Source organism: Drosophila novamexicana, unplaced genomic scaffold, assembly GCF_003285875.2.
Source record: "Drosophila novamexicana strain 15010-1031.04,08,12 unplaced genomic scaffold, DnovRS2.1 tig00002353-arrow-arrow-pilon, whole genome shotgun sequence".
NCBI lineage: Eukaryota > Metazoa > Arthropoda > Insecta > Diptera > Drosophilidae > Drosophila > Drosophila novamexicana.
Window position 1 is genome coordinate 5,689 of NW_020824983.1, and position 16,835 is coordinate 22,523.

General features: G+C 38.9%; 1 protein-coding gene across 1 annotated transcript; it reads right to left on the bottom strand.

The window, feature by feature from the left end:
• Positions 1–10,047: 10,047 nt before the first annotated feature.
• LOC115769133 (putative mediator of RNA polymerase II transcription subunit 12) lies at positions 10,048–15,849 on the bottom strand (the record flags this gene model as incomplete). Its single annotated transcript, XM_030713840.1, has 2 exons — positions 15,115–15,849; positions 10,048–10,669 (listed from the first exon to the last, which is right to left on the bottom strand). Coding segments are annotated over exons 1-2 (1,357 nt in total), but the record flags the coding sequence as incomplete, so codon positions are not given.
• Positions 15,850–16,835: the final 986 nt, after the last annotated feature.

The following is a 16,835-nucleotide window of genomic DNA, read 5'->3' on the forward strand; positions in this document are numbered from 1 at the left end:
TTTTGGTTAAGTTGACTTTTTTCCAACCCTGGTTAGGCTAAACCATTTAGTTTTGCATAATTAGCCACAAAAATATACATTATATGCAAATCCAAGTGATTTTTGGTTAAGTTGACTTTTTTCCAACCCTGGTTAGGCTAAACCATTTAGTTTTGCATAATTAGCCACAAAAATATACATTATATGCAAATCCAAGTGATTTTTGGTTAAGTTGACTTTTTTCCAACCCTGGTTAGGCTAAACCATTTAGTTTTGCATAATTAGCCACAAAAATATACATTATATGCAAATCCAAGTGATTTTTGGTTAAGTTGACTTTTTTCCAACCCTGGTTAGGCTAAACCATTTAGTTTTGCATAATTAGCCACAAAAATATACATTATATGCAAATCCAAGTGATTTTTGGTTAAGTTGACTTTTTTCCAACCCTGGTTAGGCTAAACCATTTAGTTTTGCATAATTAGCCACAAAAATATACATTATATGCAAATCCAAGTGATTTTTGGTTAAGTTGACTTTTTTCCAACCCTGGTTAGGCTAAACCATTTAGTTTTGCATAATTAGCCACAAAAATATACATTATATGCAAATCCAAGTGATTTTTGGTTAAGTTGACTTTTTTCCAACCCTGGTTAGGCTAAACCATTTAGTTTTGCATAATTAGCCACAAAAATATACATTATATGCAAATCCAAGTGATTTTTGGTTAAGTTGACTTTTTTCCAACCCTGGTTAGGCTAAACCATTTAGTTTTGCATAATTAGCCACAAAAATATACATTATATGCAAATCCAAGTGATTTTTGGTTAAGTTGACTTTTTTCCAACCCTGGTTAGGCTAAACCATTTAGTTTTGCATAATTAGCCACAAAAATATACATTATATGCAAATCCAAGTGATTTTTGGTTAAGTTGACTTTTTTCCAACCCTGGTTAGGCTAAACCATTTAGTTTTGCATAATTAGCCACAAAAATATACATTATATGCAAATCCAAGTGATTTTTGGTTAAGTTGACTTTTTTCCAACCCTGGTTAGGCTAAACCATTTAGTTTTGCATAATTAGCCACAAAAATATACATTATATGCAAATCCAAGTGATTTTTGGTTAAGTTGACTTTTTTCCAACCCTGGTTAGGCTAAACCATTTAGTTTTGCATAATTAGCCACAAAAATATACATTATATGCAAATCCAAGTGATTTTTGGTTAAGTTGACTTTTTTCCAACCCTGGTTAGGCTAAACCATTTAGTTTTGCATAATTAGCCACAAAAATATACATTATATGCAAATCCAAGTGATTTTTGGTTAAGTTGACTTTTTTCCAACCCTGGTTAGGCTAAACCATTTAGTTTTGCATAATTAGCCACAAAAATATACATTATATGCAAATCCAAGTGATTTTTGGTTAAGTTGACTTTTTTCCAACCCTGGTTAGGCTAAACCATTTAGTTTTGCATAATTAGCCACAAAAATATACATTATATGCAAATCCAAGTGATTTTTGGTTAAGTTGACTTTTTTCCAACCCTGGTTAGGCTAAACCATTTAGTTTTGCATAATTAGCCACAAAAATATACATTATATGCAAATCCAAGTGATTTTTGGTTAAGTTGACTTTTTTCCAACCCTGGTTAGGCTAAACCATTTAGTTTTGCATAATTAGCCACAAAAATATACATTATATGCAAATCCAAGTGATTTTTGGTTAAGTTGACTTTTTTCCAACCCTGGTTAGGCTAAACCATTTAGTTTTGCATAATTAGCCACAAAAATATACATTATATGCAAATCCAAGTGATTTTTGGTTAAGTTGACTTTTTTCCAACCCTGGTTAGGCTAAACCATTTAGTTTTGCATAATTAGCCACAAAAATATACATTATATGCAAATCCAAGTGATTTTTGGTTAAGTTGACTTTTTTCCAACCCTGGTTAGGCTAAACCATTTAGTTTTGCATAATTAGCCACAAAAATATACATTATATGCAAATCCAAGTGATTTTTGGTTAAGTTGACTTTTTTCCAACCCTGGTTAGGCTAAACCATTTAGTTTTGCATAATTAGCCACAAAAATATACATTATATGCAAATCCAAGTGATTTTTGGTTAAGTTGACTTTTTTCCAACCCTGGTTAGGCTAAACCATTTAGTTTTGCATAATTAGCCACAAAAATATACATTATATGCAAATCCAAGTGATTTTTGGTTAAGTTGACTTTTTTCCAACCCTGGTTAGGCTAAACCATTTAGTTTTGCATAATTAGCCACAAAAATATACATTATATGCAAATCCAAGTGATTTTTGGTTAAGTTGACTTTTTTCCAACCCTGGTTAGGCTAAACCATTTAGTTTTGCATAATTAGCCACAAAAATATACATTATATGCAAATCCAAGTGATTTTTGGTTAAGTTGACTTTTTTCCAACCCTGGTTAGGCTAAACCATTTAGTTTTGCATAATTAGCCACAAAAATATACATTATATGCAAATCCAAGTGATTTTTGGTTAAGTTGACTTTTTTCCAACCCTGGTTAGGCTAAACCATTTAGTTTTGCATAATTAGCCACAAAAATATACATTATATGCAAATCCAAGTGATTTTTGGTTAAGTTGACTTTTTTCCAACCCTGGTTAGGCTAAACCATTTAGTTTTGCATAATTAGCCACAAAAATATACATTATATGCAAATCCAAGTGATTTTTGGTTAAGTTGACTTTTTTCCAACCCTGGTTAGGCTAAACCATTTAGTTTTGCATAATTAGCCACAAAAATATACATTATATGCAAATCCAAGTGATTTTTGGTTAAGTTGACTTTTTTCCAACCCTGGTTAGGCTAAACCATTTAGTTTTGCATAATTAGCCACAAAAATATACATTATATGCAAATCCAAGTGATTTTTGGTTAAGTTGACTTTTTTCCAACCCTGGTTAGGCTAAACCATTTAGTTTTGCATAATTAGCCACAAAAATATACATTATATGCAAATCCAAGTGATTTTTGGTTAAGTTGACTTTTTTCCAACCCTGGTTAGGCTAAACCATTTAGTTTTGCATAATTAGCCACAAAAATATACATTATATGCAAATCCAAGTGATTTTTGGTTAAGTTGACTTTTTTCCAACCCTGGTTAGGCTAAACCATTTAGTTTTGCATAATTAGCCACAAAAATATACATTATATGCAAATCCAAGTGATTTTTGGTTAAGTTGACTTTTTTCCAACCCTGGTTAGGCTAAACCATTTAGTTTTGCATAATTAGCCACAAAAATATACATTATATGCAAATCCAAGTGATTTTTGGTTAAGTTGACTTTTTTCCAACCCTGGTTAGGCTAAACCATTTAGTTTTGCATAATTAGCCACAAAAATATACATTATATGCAAATCCAAGTGATTTTTGGTTAAGTTGACTTTTTTCCAACCCTGGTTAGGCTAAACCATTTAGTTTTGCATAATTAGCCACAAAAATATACATTATATGCAAATCCAAGTGATTTTTGGTTAAGTTGACTTTTTTCCAACCCTGGTTAGGCTAAACCATTTAGTTTTGCATAATTAGCCACAAAAATATACATTATATGCAAATCCAAGTGATTTTTGGTTAAGTTGACTTTTTTCCAACCCTGGTTAGGCTAAACCATTTAGTTTTGCATAATTAGCCACAAAAATATACATTATATGCAAATCCAAGTGATTTTTGGTTAAGTTGACTTTTTTCCAACCCTGGTTAGGCTAAACCATTTAGTTTTGCATAATTAGCCACAAAAATATACATTATATGCAAATCCAAGTGATTTTTGGTTAAGTTGACTTTTTTCCAACCCTGGTTAGGCTAAACCATTTAGTTTTGCATAATTAGCCACAAAAATATACATTATATGCAAATCCAAGTGATTTTTGGTTAAGTTGACTTTTTTCCAACCCTGGTTAGGCTAAACCATTTAGTTTTGCATAATTAGCCACAAAAATATACATTATATGCAAATCCAAGTGATTTTTGGTTAAGTTGACTTTTTTCCAACCCTGGTTAGGCTATACCATTTAGTTTTGCATAATTAGCCACAAAAATATACATTATATGCAAATCCAAGTGATTTTTGGTTAAGTTGACTTTTTTCCAACCCTGGTTAGGCTAAACCATTTAGTTTTGCATAATTAGCCACAAAAATATACATTATATGCAAATCCAAGTGATTTTTGGTTAAGTTGACTTTTTTCCAACCCTGGTTAGGCTAAACCATTTAGTTTTGCATAATTAGCCACAAAAATATACATTATATGCAAATCCAAGTGATTTTTGGTTAAGTTGACTTTTTTCCAACCCTGGTTAGGCTAAACCATTTAGTTTTGCATAATTAGCCACAAAAATATACATTATATGCAAATCCAAGTGATTTTTGGTTAAGTTGACTTTTTTCCAACCCTGGTTAGGCTAAACCATTTAGTTTTGCATAATTAGCCACAAAAATATACATTATATGCAAATCCAAGTGATTTTTGGTTAAGTTGACTTTTTTCCAACCCTGGTTAGGCTAAACCATTTAGTTTTGCATAATTAGCCACAAAAATATACATTATATGCAAATCCAAGTGATTTTTGGTTAAGTTGACTTTTTTCCAACCCTGGTTAGGCTAAACCATTTAGTTTTGCATAATTAGCCACAAAAATATACATTATATGCAAATCCAAGTGATTTTTGGTTAAGTTGACTTTTTTCCAACCCTGGTTAGGCTAAACCATTTAGTTTTGCATAATTAGCCACAAAAATATACATTATATGCAAATCCAAGTGATTTTTGGTTAAGTTGACTTTTTTCCAACCCTGGTTAGGCTAAACCATTTAGTTTTGCATAATTAGCCACAAAAATATACATTATATGCAAATCCAAGTGATTTTTGGTTAAGTTGACTTTTTTCCAACCCTGGTTAGGCTAAACCATTTAGTTTTGCATAATTAGCCACAAAAATATACATTATATGCAAATCCAAGTGATTTTTGGTTAAGTTGACTTTTTTCCAACCCTGGTTAGGCTAAACCATTTAGTTTTGCATAATTAGCCACAAAAATATACATTATATGCAAATCCAAGTGATTTTTGGTTAAGTTGACTTTTTTCCAACCCTGGTTAGGCTAAACCATTTAGTTTTGCATAATTAGCCACAAAAATATACATTATATGCAAATCCAAGTGATTTTTGGTTAAGTTGACTTTTTTCCAACCCTGGTTAGGCTAAACCATTTAGTTTTGCATAATTAGCCACAAAAATATACATTATATGCAAATCCAAGTGATTTTTGGTTAAGTTGACTTTTTTCCAACCCTGGTTAGGCTAAACCATTTAGTTTTGCATAATTAGCCACAAAAATATACATTATATGCAAATCCAAGTGATTTTTGGTTAAGTTGACTTTTTTCCAACCCTGGTTAGGCTAAACCATTTAGTTTTGCATAATTAGCCACAAAAATATACATTATATGCAAATCCAAGTGATTTTTGGTTAAGTTGACTTTTTTCCAACCCTGGTTAGGCTAAACCATTTAGTTTTGCATAATTAGCCACAAAAATATACATTATATGCAAATCCAAGTGATTTTTGGTTAAGTTGACTTTTTTCCAACCCTGGTTAGGCTAAACCATTTAGTTTTGCATAATTAGCCACAAAAATATACATTATATGCAAATCCAAGTGATTTTTGGTTAAGTTGACTTTTTTCCAACCCTGGTTAGGCTAAACCATTTAGTTTTGCATAATTAGCCACAAAAATATACATTATATGCAAATCCAAGTGATTTTTGGTTAAGTTGACTTTTTTCCAACCCTGGTTAGGCTAAACCATTTAGTTTTGCATAATTAGCCACAAAAATATACATTATATGCAAATCCAAGTGATTTTTGGTTAAGTTGACTTTTTTCCAACCCTGGTTAGGCTAAACCATTTAGTTTTGCATAATTAGCCACAAAAATATACATTATATGCAAATCCAAGTGATTTTTGGTTAAGTTGACTTTTTTCCAACCCTGGTTAGGCTAAACCATTTAGTTTTGCATAATTAGCCACAAAAATATACATTATATGCAAATCCAAGTGATTTTTGGTTAAGTTGACTTTTTTCCAACCCTGGTTAGGCTAAACCATTTAGTTTTGCATAATTAGCCACAAAAATATACATTATATGCAAATCCAAGTGATTTTTGGTTAAGTTGACTTTTTTCCAACCCTGGTTAGGCTAAACCATTTAGTTTTGCATAATTAGCCACAAAAATATACATTATATGCAAATCCAAGTGATTTTTGGTTAAGTTGACTTTTTTCCAACCCTGGTTAGGCTAAACCATTTAGTTTTGCATAATTAGCCACAAAAATATACATTATATGCAAATCCAAGTGATTTTTGGTTAAGTTGACTTTTTTCCAACCCTGGTTAGGCTAAACCATTTAGTTTTGCATAATTAGCCACAAAAATATACATTATATGCAAATCCAAGTGATTTTTGGTTAAGTTGACTTTTTTCCAACCCTGGTTAGGCTAAACCATTTAGTTTTGCATAATTAGCCACAAAAATATACATTATATGCAAATCCAAGTGATTTTTGGTTAAGTTGACTTTTTTCCAACCCTGGTTAGGCTAAACCATTTAGTTTTGCATAATTAGCCACAAAAATATACATTATATGCAAATCCAAGTGATTTTTGGTTAAGTTGACTTTTTTCCAACCCTGGTTAGGCTAAACCATTTAGTTTTGCATAATTAGCCACAAAAATATACATTATATGCAAATCCAAGTGATTTTTGGTTAAGTTGACTTTTTTCCAACCCTGGTTAGGCTAAACCATTTAGTTTTGCATAATTAGCCACAAAAATATACATTATATGCAAATCCAAGTGATTTTTGGTTAAGTTGACTTTTTTCCAACCCTGGTTAGGCTAAACCATTTAGTTTTGCATAATTAGCCACAAAAATATACATTATATGCAAATCCAAGTGATTTTTGGTTAAGTTGACTTTTTTCCAACCCTGGTTAGGCTAAACCATTTAGTTTTGCATAATTAGCCACAAAAATATACATTATATGCAAATCCAAGTGATTTTTGGTTAAGTTGACTTTTTTCCAACCCTGGTTAGGCTAAACCATTTAGTTTTGCATAATTAGCCACAAAAATATACATTATATGCAAATCCAAGTGATTTTTGGTTAAGTTGACTTTTTTCCAACCCTGGTTAGGCTAAACCATTTAGTTTTGCATAATTAGCCACAAAAATATACATTATATGCAAATCCAAGTGATTTTTGGTTAAGTTGACTTTTTTCCAACCCTGGTTAGGCTAAACCATTTAGTTTTGCATAATTAGCCACAAAAATATACATTATATGCAAATCCAAGTGATTTTTGGTTAAGTTGACTTTTTTCCAACCCTGGTTAGGCTAAACCATTTAGTTTTGCATAATTAGCCACAAAAATATACATTATATGCAAATCCAAGTGATTTTTGGTTAAGTTGACTTTTTTCCAACCCTGGTTAGGCTAAACCATTTAGTTTTGCATAATTAGCCACAAAAATATACATTATATGCAAATCCAAGTGATTTTTGGTTAAGTTGACTTTTTTCCAACCCTGGTTAGGCTAAACCATTTAGTTTTGCATAATTAGCCACAAAAATATACATTATATGCAAATCCAAGTGATTTTTGGTTAAGTTGACTTTTTTCCAACCCTGGTTAGGCTAAACCATTTAGTTTTGCATAATTAGCCACAAAAATATACATTATATGCAAATCCAAGTGATTTTTGGTTAAGTTGACTTTTTTCCAACCCTGGTTAGGCTATACCATTTAGTTTTGCATAATTAGCCACAAAAATATACATTTTATGCAAATCCAAGTGATTTTTGGTTAAGTTGACTTTTTTCCAACCCTGGTTAGGCTATACCATTTAGTTTTGCATAATTAGCCACAAAAATATACATTTTATGCAAATCCAAGTGATTTTTGGGTAAGTTGACTTTTTTCCAACCCTGGTTAGGCTATACCATTTAGTTTTGCATAATTAGCCACAAAAATATACATTTTATGCAAATCCAAGTGATTTTTGGGTAAGTTGACTTTTTTACAACCCTGGTTAGGCTATACCATTTCGTTAGTTTGAGTGTTCTTGTTGCGCGCGGGCGCGGGCGCTGGCCGGCCGGCTGTCTGGAGCTCGGCGAAAACACGTCCGTCCACGACGAGCCAACCACAAGAACTTCAAAATGCTTTATTGTTGTCCATTTCTACTTAAACTATACGTCACAAATCAGAAATTTTGACAACATTGGGTGACTCTTATAATTTACAAGACATATACTCTCTGGATTGTGAGGCAGAGACAATTGACATTGATTAACATTGAGATACATTTAACATGGATTCTCGACTAACCTACTTATTAACAGTGCCAAAATGAGTACGATTAACATTCTAAGTGTAGGTCAGTTAGCATGGGGGAAATTTTTTACGATCAGTTGGCAATGCTGACGCAGTGTTGGCAAGTATGTGTGGAAAAAAAAAAAAAAAAAATACTTATCGGCACGCTAGAAGCGTGCAAGTGAAAATTTGAATTTAAATTAATAATTTTGTGGCAAAAATAAAATTAAATAATTAACTTTTATAACGCACCGCCTTTCGGTGCGCTGGACGCCTGCCTCTGGCCTTGCGGTGGGTATTCTTCCACCATCGTCGACTTGGCACGCTTGTTGAGCAATTGCATTGCAATTTGAATTGCTTGTTGGCCGCCGCTTCTGCCGCTGGAGTCTGCATCGTGTTAGATGCTTTTTGGTGATGCTGCTGCTGCTGCTGGATCTGCTGGCTAGCAATGGTGGACATCATAAGCCACGCGCCCAGGATGCGTGACCAATTGATCGTCTCCTTGCTGCCACGCCTTCTACGCTTAATATTGCCCGGAGGCTTATTGACGTGCAGCTTGCGCTGCATCATTATAGGGCGATCAGGTGGAGCAGACACCGGCCACTCAGCATCGAGTGGGTGTCGCTTGACGAGTTGCCAAGTCTCCTTCGCTGATCGCTGTTTGTCGCGCATGTCCGGCTGTGCAGGTATGTACACAATTGGCTTTGTTTTCTTTTTGCCATGGTGATTCAAATTGCTCTTTTTCAGGTAGTGGCAGCTTCTGCGTTGTTTTAATGGCCTCTGGGCTGCCATCGGTCGTCGCCTCTGCATACATCGCCTTCCCGTATAGGCAGGTCGGTGGAATTGCGGATGCGTACCGTGGCCATCCATGGATATTTTGGCCACCGTCGATCTCTGTATATGCGCCTGCTGTCCCTCAACAACAGGCTGACCAATTTTCGGCTTCTGTTGCTGGCCCTGAGAGGCCGTAGTGGCTGGCATCGCTTGATGCTGCTGGCCCATATGGGCCGGCAACTCAATTTGGAGATGCTGGTGCTGGTCAGGAGAAGCCTCTATGGTCACCATTGACAGCTGTTGCTGTCCCTGGTGATCCTTCTGGTCTGTCTGCCGTATTAGTGGATGCTGTGACATACCCTGGGATGCCGTGGTGGCCACCGTCGATCGGTTATTTGAGCGCCGTCGTCCTCGGAGGATTTGCCGCTCAATTAGTGGATGCTGTTGCTGATTTGAGGCCGCCATTGGCCCTTGTTGCTGAAACTGCTGCTCCCATAGGGCGTGCTGCTGGATTTGCTGGTGTTGACGTGCGCCATAGGAGGCCGGATTGGATGCGTATGTCTGCTGTTGCTGCTGCTGCCGCTGGCCCGTGGAGGCCGACGTTGAACATAGCTTCTGTAGCTGCTCCGGCTTGTAAGCGGGCAGCTGGATTGGCGGATGCGTTTGACGGTCAGGAAAGGCCGTCATGCTCGCCGTCAATCGCTTTTCCTGTAGCTGCTCGCCTGCAAGCAGGTGCTGCTGGATTGGCTGGTGCTTCTGGTGTTCACTGGAGGCCAATTTGACAACCATCGACCATTCTTGCTGGAGCCGCTGCCCCCATTGGGCCGAATGCTGGTCTTGCTTGGCCATAGTGACTGTACTCGCTTTGTGCTGCTGGCCCATATGGGCCGGCAACTCAATTTGGAGATGCTGGTGTTGGCCAGGAGGAGCCTCTATGGTCACCTTTGACAGCTGATGCTGTCCCTGGTGATCCTTCTGGTCCGTCTGCCGCATTGGTTGCTGCTGTGCCATGCCATTGGAGGCCGTGGTGGCTACCGTCGATTGGTGATGGTGTTGTTGGCTCTGCTGCCCATCTTGGTGGATTGTTGCTTGTTCATGGAGGCCATAGGAGGCCGGATTGGCTGCCATCGACTGTTGCTGTTGCTTTTGTTGCCCCCAAGGGGCTTGCTGCTGGATTTGCGGATGTTCATGGAGGCCATAGGAGGCCGGATTGGATGCCGTCGGCTGGAGCTGTTGCTTTTGTTGCCCCCAAGGGGCTTGCTGCTGTATTTGCGGATGTTCGTGGAGGCCATAGGAGGCCGGATTGGCTGCCATCGACTGTTGCTGTTGCTTTTGTTGCCCCCAGGGGGCTTGCTGCTGGATTTGCGGATGTTGTTGGATACCATGGGAGGCCGGATTGGATGCCGTCGGCTGGAGCTGTTCGCATATGCCTCGTTGCTGCCGTGTTGTCAACCGGATGAGCCGATCACCGGTAAGTGAGAACTGAAATTGACTTAAAATTTCTCTAATTTTTCTGTTCTTATCGGGGTCCGATTTTGTTAGTCTCTTTATTAGTGGCGGATAAATTGATCTGTTAGTTAGTGGCTGAGGTAATTTTTCTTTAAGTGCTATATTCATCATTTCCATCCATATATCATCTATATAATTACGCTCTTCTAAATCAATATCAGTGGTCTCAGTACATACTATAAAGAACATAGCATCAATTATGTCCTCATAGATGTTGTCTTCTAGCTGTTGCTCTTCATCAGTCAGCTGTAGTTGTTCTTGTTGTTGTTTTTGTTGCACATTGTGCATTAATGGCTGTTGGATAGAGAAATTAAATTCCTGATTAATGCTATCTGATGGCAACTCTAAGTTGTCCATCTGATTATTATGCCATAGAGTGCATGTTTTGGGCACGCTGTATTTTATCTTACTACACGCTAGTGTTGCGCGTAGCAGCGTGTGCCCTCTATATTTCCTTTTAGACATAGAGGTACCTTTTCGGCTACGGCTGAGTTGGGGAGAAACATATTCTGCATGATTGTATATATCATTCATGAATTCGAATGCATCCTCAGAATCAAAATCAAAATTTGATTCTAAGGCTGCTTGTATATCATCTAAGATGTATTTTTGAAGCTCATCGACGGCTTCTATATATTGCTTATGGCGTTTATTTGCCTTATTGGTTGTCTGGCCGATTGCCAAATCTGTATTATTATCGCTGATGCTAGCGAAATTGAGGGCTGTTGCCTTATTGGTTGTCTGGTCGATTGCCAAATCTGTATTATTATCGCTGATGCTAGCGAAATTGAAGGCTGATAGCCGATTTACCTGTCTGCATGAGTAAGGAGTGGCTTTACATGTTAATACATTAATTGCAGTTTGTTCGTTCCGAGTGTTTGTTATGTTCTCCCAAACTCTACGGCCGTTTCTCTTAGTGTCTCTTCTTGTTTTATACATTTTGTATATCATTGGCGTCTTGACGGGCGCTATCAATCTGTGATCTAGATAGCGTCCGTGTGGCTGAGCCGTGCAAATTTGTTGCAGGCATAGAAATATTTGAGTTGGCTACTATTTGTAATAGTAGGCCAACTACCTGATCCAATTTTTGGGCCATTTGATGCATTGCAGCCATATCGCTTGTAAAAGCTTCTATAGCTGCATTATTGGCCGGAATTTCTCCATTTAGCTGTTTTTGTTGTTGTTGTTGTTGTTGTTGTTGCTGTCGTTTGTATTGCTGCTGATGGGTAGATATTGATGTATTTGTAGCCCTCTCTGCCACTAATTGGCCCGACTGCTTCTTCTGCTGCTGTTTGTGTTCCAGCTGGAGCCTCTGCTGGAATTGTTGAAGATGTTTAGTGGCCGGATTACGTACCCGGCCAGAATTGGCATGCCCTCTAGCCACCTGACTGTATGTCATAGTGGAGTTGACCATATTTTTATGCTTTTGTTGTTGACTGGACGCCTCATTATGCGCTACTTTAGTGCGCTTATTGACTGCTAGCTGATGCTTCTGCTGCTGCTGCTGATTAGTTGATGTACGTAATCTATTAGCAGCTAGCTTAGCTCGCTCATCCTTAAAGGCCTTGCATCCTTTATAGCTGGCAATATGTTCACCCTGGCAATTGGCGCACCTAGAAGGCGCGCCTCTTGCCTTGGTGCACATTGTTGTGGGGTGTCCTAGCCCGCATTTGAGGCATATGAACGGTCGACGGCAATAGTTCTTGCTGTGACCATATGCCTGGCAACGGTGGCACTGAACAGGATCAGTGCGCTTCCGCTGCCTCTCCACTTTAACTTCCTGGCTGCCAAGATGCTTTATTTCCAGTATGTTATTATTAGTGTCCGCTTTCGGCTCAATTTCTATTTCAAAAATATTTATTGGCTTGGCCGTGTAGCGTTGTTTTAAAACGTCCACATATCTCACCACATGTCCCAATCTTCTCAGCTCCATGCGAATCCAATCGCATGGCGTTGAATAGTGCAGGTGGCGTATAATATACCGTGCTCCGCGCTCATTGCGCAGTTGATGGGTATGCCGGTATATATTTGATGCATCAAGCAGCTTGATTGCTGCATTGTATGCCTCAATATCGGCACATTGTACTCGCACACCACCTGCCTGAGTGCATTTGGTGGCGAATTTATTGGCACCCAAATTGTTCGTGATATTTGCAGTTAACTGTTGAATATCATCCACATTGGGCAGATAAATTGTGGGCACTCTGACCCTATGAGCTGTTGTCTGCTGGATTGGCTGGCCGGAGTCTGTATTCGACATACAGTTGGAGGCCGTTTCTTCAACTTCCATGTCATCATTCTCACTATCGCTGACCCTGTTGTTGTTGTTGTTGTTGTTGTTGACTGTGGCTGTGAAGGTAGCATTCTTAATATTGCCAGCATTCGAGCCACCACTTTTAGCTGGGCGCTTATTAAGTGTTTGCTTAGTCGCTATTTTTCGTTTTTGTGGCCGCTTGGCAGCCGTATTGTCATTTGATGGCTCAGGCATTTCGAACCCCAAAATAATATCCATTATATCAATTGGTGGCTGTCCGCTCGCCTCATTTTCAAATCCAGAAATTTCCATTAAATTTGTTGGCATATTTGCAGCATAATTATTTGCAATAATGTCCTCATTGCGGACGCATTGGCTAGCCGATAAGTTGGAATCGGCATTGTTTAACTCATTTCCAGCTTCCTGTCTTGATAAAACACAGTGCGAGTCTGTGTCAGTATTGGCTGGGCTGTCAGTATACATGTTGCCGTGTACTTGCGCTCTAGCAACATGTTGCTGACGCCCCATGTTCTCGCTCCAAACATTTGGCTCTGAGTTCGTATCGAACATGTTGCCATGTTCGCTCTCACTCAGTCCATTGCTGTCGCTGTTGAATTCACTCAGCTCAGTTGCTGCTCTGCTGCCGCTGCCACCGCCACTCAAACGATCAAGTGGAGCCTCTGCCGACGCAAGCGCCGACAGCGACTGAGCTGCAGAGAGCGGAGTCGCTCGCTTATGTTTCGGCTTCGGCTTTCTCTTCTTCTGCTGCTGTTGTTGTTGCTGCTTCTGATGATGTAGCGGTTGCCGTTGCTGGTGTTGGTGTGGATGCTGATGCAGCTGTATTGGAGTGCCAATGGCTACAGGTGCCGGGGTATGGGGGGCAACTTTCGCTGCAGCGATGGCCGCCTCCGCTTTAGACGCCGCCTTTTCGCGCATTTTTCGCTTATATACTTTGCTTATATACTTGCCAAAATTTGCATATACGTAGTTATATGTATAATTTATGTATGTTTTTTTTTTTTTTTTGGGCGTAGATTTCCCTCTGTCTGTCTCCTCGTCTGGTCGTCTCTCCTCAAATTGTTGGCTTGTTAATATTATTAACAAAAAAGATTACTGCACTTGCACAAGTCACAATATTTAATTACTTTATTATTTATATAATATTATTTATTGATTTATTAGCATTTAAAAATGCTGATTGGCATTATTAATTTATTTAATAATATTATTTAATTAATTTATTGACTGTCATTTTTCCATTTAATTTCCATTTTAATTGTCTTTAGTGTTTTAAGCATTTAAAAATGCTGATTGGCGTTTAATTTTCATTTAATAAACTGATTTTAATTTAATTTATTAACCCAAGCATTTTCCTTTATTTGATTTTAATTTAATTTAATTTTTATTTTATTGGAAAATATTAAAAACACTTGTAAAAATTTTCGTTAGTTTGAGTGTTCTTGTTGCGCGCGGGCGCGGGCGCTGGCCGGCCGGCTGTCTGGAGCTCGGCGAAAACACGTCCGTCCACGACGAGCCAACCACAAGAACTTCAAAATGCTTTATTGTTGTCCATTTCTACTTAAACTATACGTCACAAATCAGAAATTTTGACAACATTGGGTGACTCTTATAATTTACAAGACATATACTCTCTGGATTGTGAGGCAGAGACAATTGACATTGATTAACATTGAGATACATTTAACATGGATTCTCGACTAACCTACTTATTAACAGTGCCAAAATGAGTACGATTAACATTCTTAGTGTAGGTCAGTTAGCATGGGGGAAATTTTTTGCGATCAGTTGGCAATGCTGACGCAGTGTTGGCAAGTACATGTGTATTAGGAAGCATGCTGCTCGCATGTAAGTATTTGAATATTATTAATTTTAACAAAATTATTGGCTAGTTTAATTTGATTTCTATATCTACTTTGTATCGCACCGCTTTGCGGTGCGCAGGTCGCCTGGCTATTGCCCTGGAGTGGGTAATTTGGATCCCATGGAGACCAGGTCGTCGCTTGGCAGGCTGAGCCTGCAGCCATATGCGCTCTGTGGCCACGGATGTGACGAGCGCCTTCCAGGTGATGGATTGATGCTGTGCCCTTAGGCCGATGCTGGATAGGAGTAACCATACCCCCAAGATTTTTGGCCATTGTACTACCCATTTGCCACTAGTGTAGTGGATAAGTATGCACGCTGGCTTATTGGCATGCCGTTGTTGTTGCATTCGGCTTCTCTTTGGCGAGGGAGGATCAGCATAAGCGGGGTCCACATGGTGCCGTTTGCCGAGCTGTAGTCGCTGTTGGGATAATTGTAGATCCCAGGTTGAAGCTAAGTACCTGCATGGTTTTTTTGGCGTCAGCTCTGATTCAGAGACTGTGTGCTTGATGGCTGGACGTTTTTGCTGATATTCGTTATTCTTGCAGGTATTGTTAGGCCGTTGAGCGGTTTGAGATGGGATTCTCTTCCGTTTCAGCCTATTGGCTGGCGACGTGTCTTGGAGCTGCTGTTGCTGCGGCTGCGGAGTGGCTGGTAGCTGCCGGGTATCCAGCAGCTGAATTGATTGTTGCAGTTTCTGCTGTGAAAGCACCGTCTGGGCTGTCTGCGTAGGCTGCTGCTGCTGTGGCGGCTCATTGTCGTCATCTGCGTGGATTGGTGCCATCAGGCCGGTAGGCTGCTCATTTAGCCGGATTAGCTGATTACCAGAGGTAGGTATCTGTGAAATAAAAGAATGTGTGTTATTGTCCACGCCACTGGGGCTGCTGTTGATCCAAATGACAGAGTCATCATCATCATCATTGTTGGAATCGTCTGCCGTCAGGTCATATATTGTCCGTTGGGCTGATTGGTGGGCTGTTTGAATCCTCTGTTGCTCATTGTGGCTTTGTTGCTGCATCTCATCTATTTCGCGTTCAATTTGGATTCTGATTTGTTCCAAACGTTGGCTTAGTTGCTGTTCATCATTGTTGTTGTTTAGGTGTTCCTGTTGTTGTTGCTGTTGGCCAGTTGGTGGTGGTGTTTGCGCTATTTGTATATCAGACAGGATTAGTTTTTGTATGATGGCTGGTTGATCCCGGATGAAATCAATTAGATTTTCGCTTGACATGAGTCCACTTCTGTAGCGACGTCTAAGCGTGTTTATTTGTCCCTCGCCGAATCGAATGGTAGGTCTTGGCCGCTGTCCGTATGTATCTGTATTTAGACTGGGCGCATTGGCTTGTCTCCTTGCCTCCTGTTCCTCATGCTCAAGTCGCAGGAGTGTTGGCAGTCTGTCCTCCATTTCTTGGTCATCGGTTGTTAGGTGCTGCTGCTGCAATTGTTGCAAGGGGCGCACGTGACGTTCAAGCTGGAGCGAGTATAAGGGCCTATTTAGGCGTATTGGCGTATATGGTTCGCTTATTAGTTTGCGAGCATTTATATTTGGATGGTTGCTGAGGGCTCTAGCAAACCTTTCGCTAGCCTGTTGGTAGATTTCATCCACCGTGTCTATGCCGTGGGATTCCCGTATTGTCTGATTGCGCGTGTATCTTGTGGCCTTGGCTATTCTGCGTAGAATTTTATTTTGACCAACTTCAAGGCGATTGAATTGTGTTGATGATAATAATGCACCCCAAATTGGGAGTGCATAGCGCCATATTGGTGCAATCATTTGCTTATATATCGTCATTTTGCATGCGATATTTAGCGGGCTCTTGGCACCAATAAGCCAATCCAATTTTTTGCACAGTGCACCAGTGCGTGCACATAGCGTAGTGACGTGTTGTTTCATGTTCAGCTTCTTGTCCAGCTGAACTCCCAAATATTGGTGTCTTGATTTGTTGGCTATTTCCTGACCGTTTAGCCTTGGTGAAGTTGCTGTCTGGCTTTGTCGTAGTGTCGTGC